The 17,600-nt window shown below is 36.6% G+C and overlaps 1 protein-coding gene and 1 pseudogene across 2 annotated transcripts in view; one reads left to right on the forward strand and one right to left on the reverse strand.

Annotated features, from left to right (window-relative positions):
- Nucleotides 1-17,600, reverse strand: part of BCL2L13 (BCL2 like 13) — a 90,922-nt gene that overhangs the window by 20,365 nt on the left and 52,957 nt on the right. Inside the window, exons 5-6 of one of the 2 annotated variants that reach the window (XM_028120992.2) lie at nt 15,567-15,636; nt 7,882-8,025 (exon numbers count right to left, since the gene is read on the reverse strand). In XM_028120992.2, coding sequence (XP_027976793.1) covers nt 7,882-8,025; nt 15,567-15,636 — 214 coding nt within the window. The remainder of the gene's footprint in view (nt 1-7,881; nt 8,026-15,566; nt 15,637-17,600) is intronic. The other variant, XM_088025844.1, reaches the window with a different exon arrangement.
- On the forward strand, nt 1,197-1,723 carry LOC114222485 (BCL2/adenovirus E1B 19 kDa protein-interacting protein 3-like pseudogene; annotated as a pseudogene).

Consider the following 17,600-nt stretch of genomic DNA (forward strand, 5'->3'; position numbering starts at 1 on the left):
CAGAGGTGAGGCAGGAGGGAGGGTCAAACAAGTGGAACACAGGATTTTTAGAAAAGTGAAACTACTCTGTATAATACTATAGTGGTGGATATATGTCATCATAAGTTTGTCCAAATTGCAGAATATACACCAACAGTAAACTGTAATGTAAACTATGGTCTTAGGCTGACAATGATATGTCCATAGAGGTTCATCAGTTGTAACAAATGTACCACTCTGATGGGAGATGTTGATAATAGGGAAGGCTCAGTATATGAGAAATCTCTGTACCTTCCCTCAGTATTTCTGTGAACCTAAAACTGCTCTACAGTCTATTAAAAAAAATCCACACCAGTCATGTTACTTAGAAGCCTCAATAAAGTGCTGGTCTCAATACCAGTACAATGAAAAAATCATCTCAAATATAATAAGACAAAAATGATCACAAAACATAAATCACAGAAAAAACAAAACTATCTGCCAAAATCCAAAAGGCACTTATTCCAGCCATTTCTTTTTATAATTTAGAGAACAAAATATTATTTTCCTCTCTGCAAATCTATATGCCCAAACCCTTCATCCAACAGATTATAGCTGCCATCATTTCCTCCTTTCCTGTAGGTTTTCAAAATTAGTTCCACTTTGACAGCTAGGCAGTTTGTTTTACCCTGATGTTGTGTTCAAGTGGCTGAAGACAAACACATTATCCATGGAAATCATACTATAGACTTTATATAACAGACATGCAACATCATGTAGCCAAATCATTCTCCTCTAGAAGAATGACCATAATGGTATTAAGACCTGTCAATGTAATGTTTAACACAAAGTACCTTAAAGATGATTCATGCTGATGCTTTGTATCAGAGGATACATTTTCACCAATTAGTCAAAAAAGCAATCTCTTGGTTTTAAACACACGAAAAACAGAGTGCTTAGACCTAACAATGTGAAATACAAACTGGGCATTCAAATTTAGAGATTAAAAACACATTTAAAAATTTAAATATCAACGAACTAGTTTTTCCTATTATTGCTCTTTTCTTTACAACACATTTCAGTTGAATAAATGAACTACTTTCTCTGTAACAAATTATAATAACCAAAAAACTTTGATGTACTGTATCATAATAAAACTGAAAATTGAGAAGGGAATGAATTATATTCCCTGTATTTTAATTGTTCCCTTGTTGGTAGGTGAGGAAGATTCCTGGGTGGAGCTACCATGAACAGCAGCAATGGCAATGATAATGGCAATGAGGAAAATGGGGGGCTGGCTCATGTATCTTCCTCACCCTCTATCTACACTGGAGACATGGAAGAGATTCTTTTGAGTGCACAACATGAATCAGGACAGAGTAGTTCAAGGGGAAGTCCTTACTGTGACAGTCCTTCCCCACAAAAAGATGGGCGGATTATATGTTTAATGTAGAAATGCACAGCAGCAGAGATCGTAGCTCTCAGTCAGAAGTTAGAAAAGCTGATGCTTTGAAGCAAAGTATAGACTGTATGTCTGACTGGTCCAGCAGGCCTGAAACCATTCCTCCAGGGAGTTCCACTTCAGTTTCCACTCCGTTTCTGGGAGCATGAGGAAAAGTAAAACCAGGAAGAAAGGGGTTGTTTTTTTTTTTTTTTTTTTGCAGACTCTCTTCATTCCATCTCTCTTCCTTTCTCATGCTTTGGCTTTGGATCTAGGCATCTATATTGAAAATGACTGAGTGTACCTTCTGCCAGCACCTACTGAGGGAAAGAAAAGCTCCTTGAAAAGTATGAGACATATGAAGTGGTGTATTATAACAGCAGTTTACTTGAACTTGAGACCACTGTAAGCATGACCCAACTTACCACCCTATTTTTGCATATCCAAGTTCCAGTAACTCTCAAATCCAGTATTTTATTCAAACTCTGTTGAGGCATTTTACCAACCTCATTCCCTCTTTGGCCTGTAAGTTTAGAATTTCCTAGCAGTTGACTGTTGTTTAGAAATTTGCAAGGGCTTCCTTCTTTTCCCACAAATGCCACCAACAGATTATAATTTTGGCAACAATGCTATTGTCTCCTTTTAGTGTCACCAGACATAGAACTGCAACATTCATTGTAGAAATTTTACTTTTGCAATATAACTACCACTTCTTTCGTAAGATGAAATCAGGGGCACCTGGGAGGCTCAGCCGGCAAGGTTCAGTTGGTAAGGCATCCAACTCTTGATTTCAGCTCAGGTCATGATGTCGGAGTCATGGGATCCAGCTCTTCAGGCTCTGAGCTCAGTGCGGAGTCTGCCTGAAATTCTCTCCCTCTCCCGCTGCCCCTCCCCCTGCTTGTTCTCTCTCGCTCTCAAATAAATATATAAATCTTAGAAAAAACAAAAAAACAAGGGACGCCTGGGTGGCTTAAGCCTCTGACTTGATTTCAGTTCAGGTCATGATCTCAGGGTCATGAGATTGAGCCCCACATGGGGCTCCACGCTGGGCGTGGAGCCTGCTTGGGATTCTCTCTCTCCCTCTTCCTTTGCCCCTCCCCCCACTCTCCCTGTCTCTAAAAATAAATAAATAAATAAATAAGTGATATCAGGTTAGCAAATGATACAGAAGCTTTGTTATTTTGTTTTGTTTTTCAAGACAAAGGAAAGCTTCCCTAAGTTTGAATTTATAGTTATTAAAAAAAGAAAAGAGGGGCACCTTGCTGGCTCAGTCAGTAGAGCATATGACTCCTTTTTTAAAAAGATCTTATTTGGGGCACCTGGGTGGCTCAGTCATTAAGCGTCTGCCTTCGGCTCAGGTCATGATCCCAGGGTCCTTGAGCCCTGCATCGGGCTCCCTGCTCCACGGGAAGCCGCTTCTCCCTCTCCCACTCCCCCTGCTTGTGTTCCCTCTCTCGCTGTGTCTCTCTCTGTCAAATAAATAAATAAATAAAAATAAAATAAAATAAAAAGATCTTATTTGAGAGAGAGATCACCAGCAGGGGGAAGGGTAGAGGGAGAAGTAGACTCCCCACTGAGCGGGGAGCCAAACGTGGGACTTGATCCCAGGATTCTGAAATCATGACTGGAGCCAAAGGCAGACCCTTTAGTCTGACTGAGCCACACAGGCACCCTGAGCATATGACTCTTGATGTTGGGGTCATGAGTTCAAGCCCTACGTTGGGCCTAGAGCTTACTCAATAAAAACAAAAACAAAAACACAAGACACACATACACACATATATCCTGGGTGATAAAAAACTATTTTAAACCAAAAACTAACTAAATAAGAAGAAATTAAGAAATAATAAAAATGAAAAGGAAGATACAACTTCATACACTATAAAGTTTAAAAGAGAGGATTTTTTTTTTTTTTTTTTTTTTTAAAGAAAGACAGAATGGGGGCTCCTGGGTGGCTCAGTTGGTTAAGCATCTGCCTTTGGCTCAGGTCATGATCCCAGGGTCCTGGGATTGAGTCCCACATCGGGCTCCCTGCTCAGTGGGGAGCCCGCTTCTCCCTCTCCCACCACCCCTTCCACTGCTCATGCTCTTTATCTCTTTCTCTCTCAAATAAATAAATAAATCTAAAAAGAAGGAAGGAAGGAAGGAAGGAAGGAAGATGAAAGAAAGAAAGGAAAGAAAGAACGAAAGAAAGAAAGAAAAGAAAGAAAGAAAAAGAAAGAGACAGACAGGCAGACTATTACATGCGGTGCCTCATTTGGACATTTGACTACCCTACATTCTTCTATAAATGGACCTTGAGAGCCTGTTTTGAAGTTCTAGCAGGGGAGTCAAGCTACTCCTATACCCTTGATGGAAGAACGGTCCTCCTCTATTGGGGAAGGTCATCTTCTTCAACCAAGTGCACAGCCTCAGGAGGGACACACATGGAGGGTGAGAGAGGAAGGGGACACCCACCTAGCCAGCCAGATCAGTCAAATCAAACCTGGCAATCGGTGGGGTGAGAGCTGTCACAGCCAGATCACCCTCACATCCAAAAGAGAGGATATTTTTGAGACATTCAGAAATTTGAATGCTAATAGGATATTTGAGGATACGAAGAAATCATTTTTAAATTTTTGATGTGATAATGGTAGTGTGATAAAAAATAAAGAAAACCAGGACGCATGGGTGGCTCAGTCAGTTAAGTGTCTGCCTTCGGCTCAGGTCATGATCCCAGGGTCCTGTGATTGAGACCGACATCCGGCCCCTTGCTCAGTGGGGGGAAGCCTGCTTCTCCCTCTGCCTGCCACTCCCCCTGCTTGTGCTCTCTCTCTCTGACAAATAAATAAAATCTTTTTAAAAATGTTTAAATATAAATAAATAAAAAAAAGAAAACCTTTATTTTTTAGAGTTACATACTGAAAAAAAAATATTTGTTTTTAACTTTTAAGTAGGCTCCATACCCAGTATGGAGGCCAATGTGGGGCCTAAACCCACAACCCCGAGATCAACAACCAAGTCCAGATCAAATCAGACGCTCAACCAACTGAGCCACCCAGGCGTCCCTGAAAAATTTTTTAAATTCCAGTATACTGAACATACAGTGTTATATTAGTTTAAGGTGTACAATATAGTGATTCAATTTTATATAGTACTCAGTGCTCATAAGTGTACTCTTAATCCTCTTCACCTATTTCACCCATCCCCCACCCATCCCCCAACATACTAAAATTTTTTTTAAAGATTTTATTTATTTATTTGAAAGAGAGAGAGAGATAGCAAGAGTGAGCATGAGCAGGGGGAGCCCAATATGGGATTTGATCCCAGGACCCTGGGATCATGACCTGAGCCAAAGGCAGATGCCCAACCTACTGAGCCACCCAGGAGCCCCCATACTGAAATTTTTCTAGATAAAATCATATAATGCCTGGATTTTGCTTCAAAATAGTATTAAGAAGGGACATGACTAGGGTGTGAATAAAGCATAAGTGGCAATGAATTAGTGACTGTTAGGGCTGAGTGATGGGAATCATTATACTATCTTACCTATTTTCATATATGTTCAAAATTCTCCAAAACAAAATGTTTAAAAGTAAGTAGTATGAGAGAATTAAGATATAAAAATCCATTGCACTCTCCTCCAAAAGAATAAAAATAAAAGGCTATAATGAACAGATCTATACCAACAATTCTGAAAATTTAGGGATAATATCCAGGAAAATTATCAAAAGTTGACAAGAAAGGGGTGCCTGCTCAGTCAGTTGGGTGTCCAACTCTTGATTTCAGCTCAGGTCTCAAACTCAGGGTCGTGAGCTCAAGCCCCATGATGGGCTCCACGCTGGGCATGGAGCCTTCTTAAAAATAAAATTAAAAAAAAAAAAAAGTTGCAGGGTGCCTGGGTGGCTCAGTCATTAAGTGTCTGTCTTGGGCTGAGGTCATGATTCCAGTGTCCTGGGATTGAGTCCTGCATCGGGCTCCCTGCTCAGCGGGAAGCCTGCTTCTCCCTTTCCCACTCCCGCTGCTTGTGTTCCCTCTCTCAATGTGTTTCTCTCTGTCAAATAAATAAAAAAATAAATCTTTAAAAAAAAAAAAAAGTTGGGGCGCCTGGATGGCTCAGTCGTCAAGCATCTGCCTTCGGCTCAGGTCATTATCCCAGGTCCTGGGATGGAGCCCCGCATCAGGCTCCCTACTCAGCGGGAAGCTTGTTTCTCCCTCTTCCACTCCCCCTGCTTGTGCTCCTCTCTTGCGGCCTCTCTCTCTGTCAAATAAATAAAAATCTTAAAAAAAAAAAAAGTTGACAGGAAAAACCGGAAAACTTCCCTCAAAGAAAACATCAGGTGATTTTACATGCATGTTACAGGAAGCAAGGCACAATAATTTAAACCTCATATAAACTATTCCAGAGTATAGAAAAAAAGGAAACACTCTTCCCAACTCTGGATTCTGAAAGCCAAACAAGAAAAATTACAGTCCAACCTCACTCATTGAGATTGATAGAACTAAATGGTGAAATAATTAAAAGCACTCATTTTAACATCAGGAAAAAGACAAGGATGTCTTCTAACACCAATTCCATTAATAGTGTACTGAAAGATCCTGATTAGTGAATAAATGTGTTAAAAAGATAGATTTATTAAGGAACAATTTCATCATTATTCACAGACCGTATAATTTTCTACATAGAAAACCCAAAGGCAGGCGCCTGAATGGCTCACTCGGTTGAGCAACCAACTCTTGGTTTCGTCTCAGGTCATGATCTCATGGGTCGTGAAATCGAGCCCTGTGTCAGGCTCAGCACTCAGCGGGGAGTCTCCTGGAAGATTCTCTCCCTCTGCCCCGCCCCCGACTCACATGCGCAAATAAATAAAAATAATTTTAAAAACCTTAAAAAAGGTTTTTAAGGGGGGGGGGCACCTGGGTGGCCTAGTCGCATCCAACTCTTGGTTTTGGCTTAGGTCATGATCTCATGGGTTGTGAGATTAGCCACGAGTAGGGCCCACAGTTGGTGCGGGGTCTGCTTGAGATTCTGTCTCTGCGACCCACCCTCCCCCGGGGTCACACACCCTCTCTCTCTCGCAAATAAATAAATTAGTGAATAAAATCTTTAAAAAATAATAATTAAAAAAAAGAAAAAAAACAAGAAATCCAGAGATAAATAATCAGGATATTAAGAGAGTTTAACAAATTTGCTGGATATGAAATCAATACAGAAAAGTCAATTTGATAAGAGTAGCATAGTTGTGTAAGACGTTAACACTAGGGAAAACTGGGTGAACAGTATGCAGGAACACTTTATAACATTTTTGCAAATTTAAACTTATAAAATAATCTTATTTTAATAAATGATTTTAAAAATTAAGAAGTCTGACAATATTAAGTATTGGGGAAGATGAAGAGCAACAAAAATTTTTATATATTGCTGACAGAATATAAGTTGGAAAGCCACTTTGGAAAACACTTTGGTATTATCTTGTAAATTGAAAATGTCTATACCCTTGGACCCATAAATTCTACTCCCAAGTATATAACCAGAGAAACTTACACACATATGTTTAAAACTGTTCATAACAGCAATGTTTGTAATAGCAAAAAGATGAAAATGTCTACTGATAAGATTATAGAGAAATAGATTGTTATATATCTATACAATGGAATACCAAACACCAACCAAAACATCAACCCAGATCATTGGATGATTTAGAGGGTGAAAATAGGTTTGGCAAGATGGGGGAAATCTTAGATATTACAATCACTTGTGGCCCTTCAAAGGGCAACAGTACATAAATAGACTTCTATCTGTAGTATTAAAATTTCATGGGGAAGGAAGGAGACGATTAGGATAAAAATGTCCAAAAAGGATCCTAAAAAATTAATAAATAAAAAGGATCCTTGGAGTGATAATAAAAAAAAGAAAACTGAGAAACAATGACTGAGGAGAGTCTCAAGAATACAACACAGAGTAAAAAAAAGCAAATTTAGAAGAATACATATAGTATATTATTCACATAAAGTTCAAAACATACAAAATAATGTAATTGTTTAGAGATACATATATATATATGATTAAACTATAATAAAAAAACAAAATTCAGAATAGGAGTTATCCTTGTGAAGTAGTTAAGAGCATGCTGAAATCCAGGAGGGGCATATAAAAAAATTCAAAAGTATCATCTGTTCTTTCCTTCAACTAGGATGGCAAATACATAGGCATTCATTTTATTATTCCTCATCCCTTATTTAAATATTTTTTGTTAGTATAAAATGTTTCATAATTAGAACTACTTAAAAGAACGATTTAAAAACACCACCTATCAATTTACTGAAAGTAAAATCTTAATAGTGAAACCACATGTACAGTTTGCCACTGATCATCATGCAATTAATGTTAAATAATATTAAATTATAATATTCATATTAAACCTATGTTGCTAAAAACAACCACAATGAGAAGCTTAACCTTTTTTTTAAAGATTAAAAAAAAAATACTTAACAGCTCATACCCAGCCACCTTGTTGAGTGATGTACTCTGCTGCATAGTCCTCCAGATATGTCACACCAAACTGTAGCAATGCACTCAGAGGCTCTTGACCACGTCTTGTCAACTCCAAAAGCATTTGTTGTAGCAAAATCAGAGGCACCAAAATCTTTAAGGCAAAGATGAGAGAGTAAAAAACAAACTGAAATTCTTATAATTCATTTTATATATTCAACTACTAGAAAATTACAACTTGGATGCATCATTATGGAATCTCATTTTTATTATAATAAAGGACTAAAACACTGACCCCTTACTAGAATGTCTGTGAATAATGCATGTAGATTTTATACCATAGGGTGGCAGAAATAATTATTTTATGAAAACAATTGGGCTTGTGTGTGTGTATATGAAACATGTACAAAGAATTCACTGAAATATTATTTATAATAGCAAAAGACTAGAAACAACCCACCAGGGACCGGTTAAATCAATTTTGGCAAAATATCATGTAGTTGTTGAAAAGAATTAGATTGTTCACTGCCCAATCACCAGGACTTATTTTCAGTGAGAAAAGTGACAGGACAGTGTATATAATTACAGTACCATTTGTGTTTAAAATACACATACATATACACACACATATATATACATGTGTGTATAATCCTATAGTATCTCTGGAAAAATATACAAAAACTGGTAATAGTGGTAGCCTAAGAAGAGAATGAAGTAATGGCAACAGGGTGGGTAAATAGTTTTCAATGTATACATTTCTGTACTTACTGCATTTTGTACCATGTGCTTTTTGTATCTATTTGAAAATGAGAATTTTCAAAATTATCAGCTATCTTATAAAAGTCATCAAACACCTAAATAGGGGGGACCTAGCTGGCTCAATTGGTTAAGTGTCTGACTTCCGCTCAGGTCATGATCTCAGGGTCCTGGGATGGAGCCCCATGTCAGCTTCCATGCTCAGCAAGAAGTCTTGCTTGTCCCTCTCCCTCTGTTCCTCCCCCTGCTTGTGCTCTCTCTGTCTTTCTCTCAAATAAATAAATAAAATTTAAAAACAAAACAAAACAAAAAAACCCTAAGGAGGTATTATTATCATTCCTAATAACCTTGTGGCTCAATATTTAAAAACCGTCAAAATTTATGACAGAGGCATACGAGAGTCCCTTGCCTTCCAAAAACAACTAACTGCACATTGAAAAGAATTAAAAGCATTTTCAATTAACCATCTGCATGCAATCTCTTTAGTCTAAACCATCAAGAGGGCTCCACATGCCTGGAAAAGGAATGCAAAAGGAAATGAAACCAATTCCAGTCCCTTGCTACTGAAATGTCAAGGCAATAACTGAGGGATTACAAAATATTTCTGCAGAAAAGGACAAACAGAAAAGACAATGAGTTTATAGTTTTACTAATACTTTTTGGCTTTTAAGTAAAAGCAGTCCTGAGGGAATCTTATCAAAGTCTGAAAGAAAGAATGCAACAAACACGTCTTCCCTTTTTGATACTGTAAAAGAACTCCAGCCCAAAATTTATTTAAAAACCCCTTCCTAACACTAATGGAGGGGTCTAGGGCTATAAAGAAGAATATACTAGGTTTTCTTCACAATTAGAAAACTTGTCATACTATTAAAAACAAAAACAAACAAAAAAACCCCACCCCCAAAACCTATTGTTCATCTAGCTCCAGTACTGTGTCTTAGTAGGAGCAGTCAGGTATACCTTGTTGATCAGTCCTACTGACTCAGATCACTGTAACTTCAAAGGCCTGAGATGTTCTATACCTCAAAACATTCTAATTTCCCATAATAATCTAATAATATGCAATATTTTAAAGTTATTCATGTTTAAGCTCTATTACCTCTTAGGGAAATGAGTTGCAAACACTTTATATTTGCTATACAAAATAATACTTATTTTTATTTGTTCCAAATTTATCTCTTTCATGTATCAAAAAGTAGATGCCCTAGTTTTACTATATAATTATCTAGAGATAAATCTGTAATCCCCTTTCACTACTGTCTTGAGTCCTTAATCATATTCCCTCTCATTCACTATATTTTTTAGGCTGAAATTTACTAATCTTTTAGACTGTTCTTCATCTGGCAATTCCTTCACTGCTTTGATCATTTAGATTACCCCTTCCCAGTTCTTCTCCATCCCAATTATATCTTTCTTGAAATGCAGTGTCCAGAGTACAGAAACTTCACTTTATAGGACTAACAAATTCTAACCGTAATATTCTTGATGATACATGCTCTGTCTCTTTTACCTATTTGACATCCTGTCTTCAGAGACCTATATGATGACTTCCAGGCCCACTACCTTTTAAGTATAATTTAGACTGTCTTTATATAGTTAAACCCATTTACCCTCTAATTTTTGTGATCACACATAAAACCTCTTATTTCTACAAGCAATTCCAACAACTTGGCAGTGTACTACCCACAAGAAATTATCACCTTATACCTGATATTTTTTTGCACTCCCTCTCCCACAGTCCTAAGAAAAAAAAAAGCTTAAAAAAAAAAAACTGGACCCCGAAGCATCCATTCCTAGAAGGTCCCCACTATTCATATCTCTAAGACTAAAAAGGAACCAAATAGTCTTACTCTTTGAATTCCTCTAAGTCATTTCCTTACTGGATAATAGTAATCCCCACAACACATATAAATTATTTTTCTCTCCAATAACTTTCGTAAAGGAATGCTAAGGTAATTTTGACCATCAAAAAGCAATACCTCCATTCACTGTCTCCCCATAGGTACCATGCTAACAATATTCTCTTATTATTAAAGAATGTACAGCTTGCTGGTTACAGAAATGAAGTATATTAATTTATAGCTCCAAGGATCTCTTCCAGTAGAATAGATATTTATAATGATAAAATACAGATTTCGATCCATCAATTTACTATTTAGTAACCAATTTATAACTTAACAATTCTAGTAAATGTCATATCCCACAAATTTTCTCTGTATTGATTAGGTTTGAATGTTTGACCTATGTGCTTCAAAATAAAATTTAAGTGACAACCAGGCATTATGTATCACCCAGTGTGATGCAACAGGAAATAAGGAACATTGCCAATGAAGTATTCTTGCCAAAAAGATTAAACCTGACTATGATTAGGCTTCTAGATCTACCTACCAATGGAAAGGAAATATAGATACAGAGGAATATGTTAAGTGACATCTCAGTGATACAGTCAATAAACTCCAGAAAGTAGGAAATTTTACAGAAGAAATAACTTGTAAGCAAAGAAAAAATCAAGAGAGTGAGTAAGCCTACATATTAAAAGAGACTTAAGACACATATTACATGATTGCATTTATATGAAATGTCCAGAATAGGCAAATTTAAAGAGACGGAGTAATGTTGTAGGGGCTGGGAGGTACAGGGAATGGAGAGTGACTACTACAAGGTGTGGGGTTTCTTTATGGGAAGATAAAAATGTTCTGGAATTAGACAATAGAGATGGCTGCATAACTATGTGAATGTGAACCACTGAACTGTATGCTTTAGAAAGGTAAATATAAATTTTATGGTATGAATTATATTTCAATTTTTAAAAAAAAGTAAAGACAAGAGACTTATCAGCCAAATGCAATGCATGGACCTTGTCTGGATCACAATTCAAACAAATCATCTTAGAGAAATACCTTTGTGAGACAATTGGAAAAATCTGAATACTAAACAGATTATGTGATGACAGAATTACTGTTAATATTTTGAGGTATAAGTATAATAGTGGTATTATCAGTTGGTTAAAAAAAGAGATACATCCAAAAAAAGGGGGGCTACATCATCCTTGGAAATACATACTAATGTATTTATGAATCAAATGATGTCTAGAGCCTACTTCAAAATAATCTGGGGGAGAGTGGGAAATAGATGAAACAAGACCAGCCATATGTTGATAATTACTGAAGCTGAGTGACAAGATACACGGGATTTGCTATACTGTTCACTGTGCTTTTGTGTATGCTTCAAATTTTAATAAAGATTTAAAAATATTAGTGATTCGGGCACCTGGGTGGCTCAGTTGGTTAAGCGACTGCCTTCGGCTCAGGTCATGATCCTGGAGTCCCGGGATCGAGTCCCACATCGGACTTCCTGCTCAGCAGGGAGTCTGCTTCTCCCTCTGACCCTCTTCCCTCTCGTGCTTTCTATCTCTCATTCTCTCTCTCTCTCAAATAAATAAAATCTTTAAAAAAATAAATAAATAATATAAAAAATAAAAATAAAAATATTAGTGATTCAATATGTCACTAAAAATTACCCAAGCAAATAATTCATTTCTTTTTGCTATTATTTTTCTAAAGTTTATTTATTACACTTTGAACAGCATGTACTAACACTATAGCTGGCTCTCTTTTTCCAGTTACAATGTTTATTTTAGTCTATTATTATTTTTTAAAAGATTTTATTTTGGGGGTGCCTGGGTGGCTCAGTCTTTAAGCGTCTGCCTTCGGCTCAGGTCATGGTCCCAGGGTCCTGGGATCGAGCCCCATTTATCGGGCTCCCTGCTCCGCGGGAAGCCTGCTTCTCCCTCTCCCTCTCCCCCTGCTTGTGTTCCCTCTCTTGCTGTATCTCTCTCTGTCAAATAAATAAATAAAATCTTAAAAAAAAAAAAGATTTTATTTTTAAGTAATCTCTGCACCAAACATGGGGCCCAAACCCACAACCCTGAGATTTAAGAGTCACATGTTCTACTGACTGAGCCAGCCAGGCGCCCCTACAGTGTTTATTTTAACAAAAAGGATATAAAGAGGGTAAGAAAAATAGAGGACAGTAAGATGTAAAGTGTGGTGTGTCTCTGCACACCATTTACAGTACCAGAACATCATCAAAATAACTTTTTATCAGGGTGAAAAAATGTGTCATGAGCAGTTATGGAATTCTGCAGATAACGTAATTATATCAGCAGTCCAACTGCATGCACAGTGCCGTCAACTAATGTACTTGAGCATAATTATATTTCTGGCAGGGTCTACACCCCCAAGAAAAGGCAAAGGTAAGCATTTCATGGCTTTTTCTCTTTGATGATCATTTTCTTCTTTTTTTCTCAGAAGCAGAGAAGTACATAGGAAAAAACAATACCCACATGGGGGCAGGGGAAGAAAGAAAAGAACCCACAATTTGGAGATAATTACTATGTATTACTTAATGTTTTGGCACATATTTCAATTGTTTTTCTAGGCATACACATAACTACATTTATACACGGAACTTTTTTTGAATTTCCTTTTTTAAAGGACCATACTACTAATACAGGTTTGTGACCAGCTTTTTTCCTACACTTCTTTTGATATAGAGTATTCTACCAAGATGCTTTCAGAATCCCTATACAGATAAACAGGTATTTGGTTTATCCCTAATGTGGTATGCTCTGTGGACACTTTTTTTCTCTTTTCTCTGATGCGTGTTTCATTTGAGCCTCAATTACCTACCAGACAACCATATTCTTTTCAGCCCTAGAGAACTTAGTAGGAGAGTAATACTGGATTCAGCAGAGCAAGTAATACTCTAACTGGCATGGCTTATTTATATGAATTATTTATTCAAGCCACAGCCTTGGCTCTTGGTCCAGCTGAAGGACTAAATTGAAGCAGACGATGGAAAAATCAGACAGGTGAAGAGAGATAGTGAAGTATGGGGTTTACTCAGATTTTTTTTTTAGGACAACCCTAGGATCAACGGGAGGAGAACATACAAGAGTTGATTATTAATAGTCACTGGACAAGAGGGAAAGGAAGAGAACATAAAATAGGGGAAGAAGGCTAGTAATATTAGGTACCTAAACATGTGTTGTTTGACATACTAAGAAATATATCACAACCAAGTTCATTCTTATTTATAAAATAAATAAATGTATTTCAAATATCCAAATAAAAGGGTTTTTTTATTCCAAGAAAGGAAATGAAACAAACTTTTTAAATAAGTTTTTTGCAACTAAGTAACATAGTAAAACCCCATAATGGTGACTATTTTGGAACAAGCTTTCATGTGTTAAATCTAACATAATAGCTACTGTTTACTGAGTGCTTACTATGGTGCCAAGCATTGTGCTAAATAAGCATTTAACCTATATTATGTCACTTAAGTCTAGTAAAATTTATGAGGTTAGTATTACTAGATCCATTTCACATATGTGAGAATGAAGATTTAGAGAGGCGCCTGGCTGGCTCAGTTAGAAGAGTGTACTACTTTTGGTCTCAGGGTCATTAGTTAGAGCCCCATGTTTGGTGTAGAGATTATTTAAACAAAACTTAAAAAAAGAAAAGAAAAGAAAATTAAGATTTAGAGAGGTTAATGAACTGTCCAAAGACATGCATCTAGTCTGTGGCAAAGCTGGTATTTGAAAGAAGTCCAATTACAAAGCCTATGATGGTAATTATTATGCTATAATGCTTCCAAAGCCTGTATTATAAAGTGACTAAAAACAATATACTTCAGTTAGGTATGTAGGGTCACACGGTCTGACTCATACTATACTATTAACAGTTCTGGGCACCTGGGTGGCTCAGATGGTTAAGCATCTGCCTTCGGCTCAGGTCATGATCCCAGGGTCCTGGGATCGAGTCCCGCATCGGGCTCCCTGCTGCTTGGGAGTCTGCTTCTCCCTCTGCTTCTCTCTCTCTCTCTCTCCCTCTGTCTCTCATGAATAAATAAAGTCTTAAAAAAAAAAACAGTTCTGAGTAGAGTGCAAGGGGTGGGGGGATGGGTTAAATAGGTGATGCAGATTAAGGAGTGCATTTGTCGTGCTGAATACCAAGGGATATATGGAATTGTTGGATAAAATCAAAACTTAAATCAATTCGGAGTAGAGGTGGCTATTTATAAAAATGATTCTACTGAATCTTCTCATCCCTACACAAGATCCTAAGGGCCACACTTCTTCCTCGTATTGATCTGAGTCCTCCCATACTACATTTCCTTAGACTTTCTGCCTTTTCAAGGTGATAAATGGATAATACAGTCTGAGATCATGGGTAAGCAGTATGGTACTGTGGAAAAAAACACTAAAGCTGGAATCAGAAGATCTGAGATCTCAGCTCTAGCGTTGGTTCCAATATTTCCTAGTCAAGGGGTCCTGGACAAGTCACTTAACTTTTTTCTCTGATTATTCACCTGATCTAACTAAATATATAACAAAGCAAAAGCTAATAAAATCCATTCTGTCTTCTGCAAAGGATGGCTGTAATGATCCAATGAGATGTGACATCACATACCTTGTAAACTATAAAACACAAGTGGTATTACTCATTTAAGAGAACCAGAAGAACAAAAAAAAAAAAAAAAAAAAGAGAGAGAGAGAGAAAACCAGAAGAAGCAGTCTCCCAAATGAAGCTCTTATTCTTTTATACCCCAAGACATACACACAGGGTAACAAATAACCATCTGGAGATAAATGTCGTGTCTAATACAAAGAAGTGAAGAAATGAGAGAAAATTCAGAAGAGATAGGAAAGAAGAATGGCATACTATGGGACACATATTTTTGGGCCAACCAGAATCTCACAGCATTAATCAAAAAACCACTTTAATCAAACCATTTTAATCAAAAACTTAACACAATTGGATTTATGCATTAAATAATGAGCTCTAACAGTTTTCTCTTACATGATGTTAACAATTTCTCCTGCACTTTAATCAACACACTAAAATCTTATAAGAGAAAAGATAATTTGGTTAATACCTTATTCCAGCCGCTGGCATGAACTGTGGTCTCCAGTGTACATTCCCGATATGCCTGATATGTCACTGGCCTGTAGAGATTTTTTTTTTAAAAGTCTGGGTCACAAAGAAGGAAAATTCTAAATTTCCAGATGAATAAATATACAGTCACTATTCTGTGTTGAACTTTTTGCCAAAGTACCAAAGATTATTCAATATACTGTTTGGTATGAGATGTGGCTTTTAACATTCGGTATGCGTTTACTTCAAGCATTCCCTATTGGCTGAGAGGCATGCTATCAGCTTGGGAAAGCAGCTAATAACATAACAAGATAATAATAAATAACACTTTTAAAATAATTGTTTGAAACTCATCCAACAGGATTTCCATGTTGCAGATAAACATACACTTGGGTTATTAAAATAAGATAAAATAGTAACAAAAATGATCTCATTATTAAAAGCACAATTTTAACCTTTTTAAAAGGCAAAAAACTTAAAACACTTCAAAATTAAAGAAACATGTCACTGAAAGACCTCTCAAATTGAGGATATAAAGAGTTGGACTAAACAAGGCCAGTAAACGGAGCTCTATTTTTAACTTGGAGTCTTATGATATAAAATTCTGGAGGGCAGAGATAAGCCTTTCTGATTATTTCCACGTAAGTTCTAGTCATACCAAAACTGAAATCACCAACACTCACTAATTTACTGACAGACTTTAGTTACTATGTGTAAGACTTGGTTTCATGCACAAATTCACAACAACCAACAAAAAATACTTGGTACCAAGTAGCATCTGAAAGCATCAACAGCCTGAATATCAGATTTAATAAAATTTGCCCCCCTATTTTTGTGGGCAAAGTGTTAACATACATGTAAAAAAGGGGAGAGGTCCTGCTTTTATAGGAATTTAAAATCCATTCCAAAGGCATTTTCTGCTCTCAGGTCTGTGATCTCTTCAGCCTATGAAATTTAATAATTGAGGACAGCTACCACTTATCAGTAACCTACTGTTCAGTTTTATATTTTTATATATTTATATTTTATGTTACATACTATCATTTTACACATTAGGAAACTGAAGCTCAGAAAAGCTAAGAGACTATCCCAAATCCACATGGCTGGCAACCAGCAATGCAGGAATTCACACCCAACTAGATATGGGTCCAAAGGCCACACTACTCCTATTTTAAATTAGGATTCTGAAACATGCCACAATAATGCCTCAGTGCCACATGTGGCTAATGGTCATGTGAAATGAGGCTAGTGATATGCTGAAAGCATAATATACACACTAGATTTCTAAAACTTACTAAGGAAAAAATGTAAAATAGCTCATTAATATTTTTACATTGAGTACCTGTTAAAACTATAAATTTTAATATACTGGGTTGAATAAAATAGATTAAAAATCTTAATTTTTAATGTGGTTGCTAGGAAATTTTAAATTGCATTTCACGACTTGCATTTTATCTGTTGTACAGTGCTGGTCTACATACTTCAGAAACCAGTTCTGATGACACAGTTATCATTCTTTTTCACAAGTCAATATAAAATCAATACCATAGTGATGCTGAAAGGAGGTAAGATACATGGGATGACCTTTTTAAGATGTTATGTACTATCTTCCTGACATTATATTACCATTAAAGTAAGCTTAGAATTTTTTAAAAGCCTTGGGCTAAATAGTAGGTAGTTATAAAACTTGAACTTCAGATACTATACAGTCTACCTACCTATATTCTCCCTGAAGTTTACTTGGGTCTATCAGTCCCTTCACTTCCTTTCCTGAACTGTTTGATGCTGCTGTGGGTCACAGTAGTCCTTATTGGTAGTTTGTCTATCAGGCTAAAGTACTTTAGCATCCTTCAGAATGAAACATGATTTGAATCATTATATGTACACACATATATGCACATAAAAGATCCAGCAGACGAAAACATTCAAAGGAAATCTAATACATAGAAAAGCAAGTAGCTGAAAAATCAGCCCTATCTAATGAGGTATCTCAACAGAGCAAAGAAGAAAAAGGGGCAGGGGGTACCTTTTCACA

This window comes from Eumetopias jubatus, unplaced genomic scaffold, assembly GCF_037043125.1.
Source record: "Eumetopias jubatus isolate StellerSeaLion01/CBP00866 unplaced genomic scaffold, mEumJub1_p1.0 scaffold_8, whole genome shotgun sequence".
Classification (NCBI taxonomy): domain Eukaryota; kingdom Metazoa; phylum Chordata; class Mammalia; order Carnivora; family Otariidae; genus Eumetopias; species Eumetopias jubatus.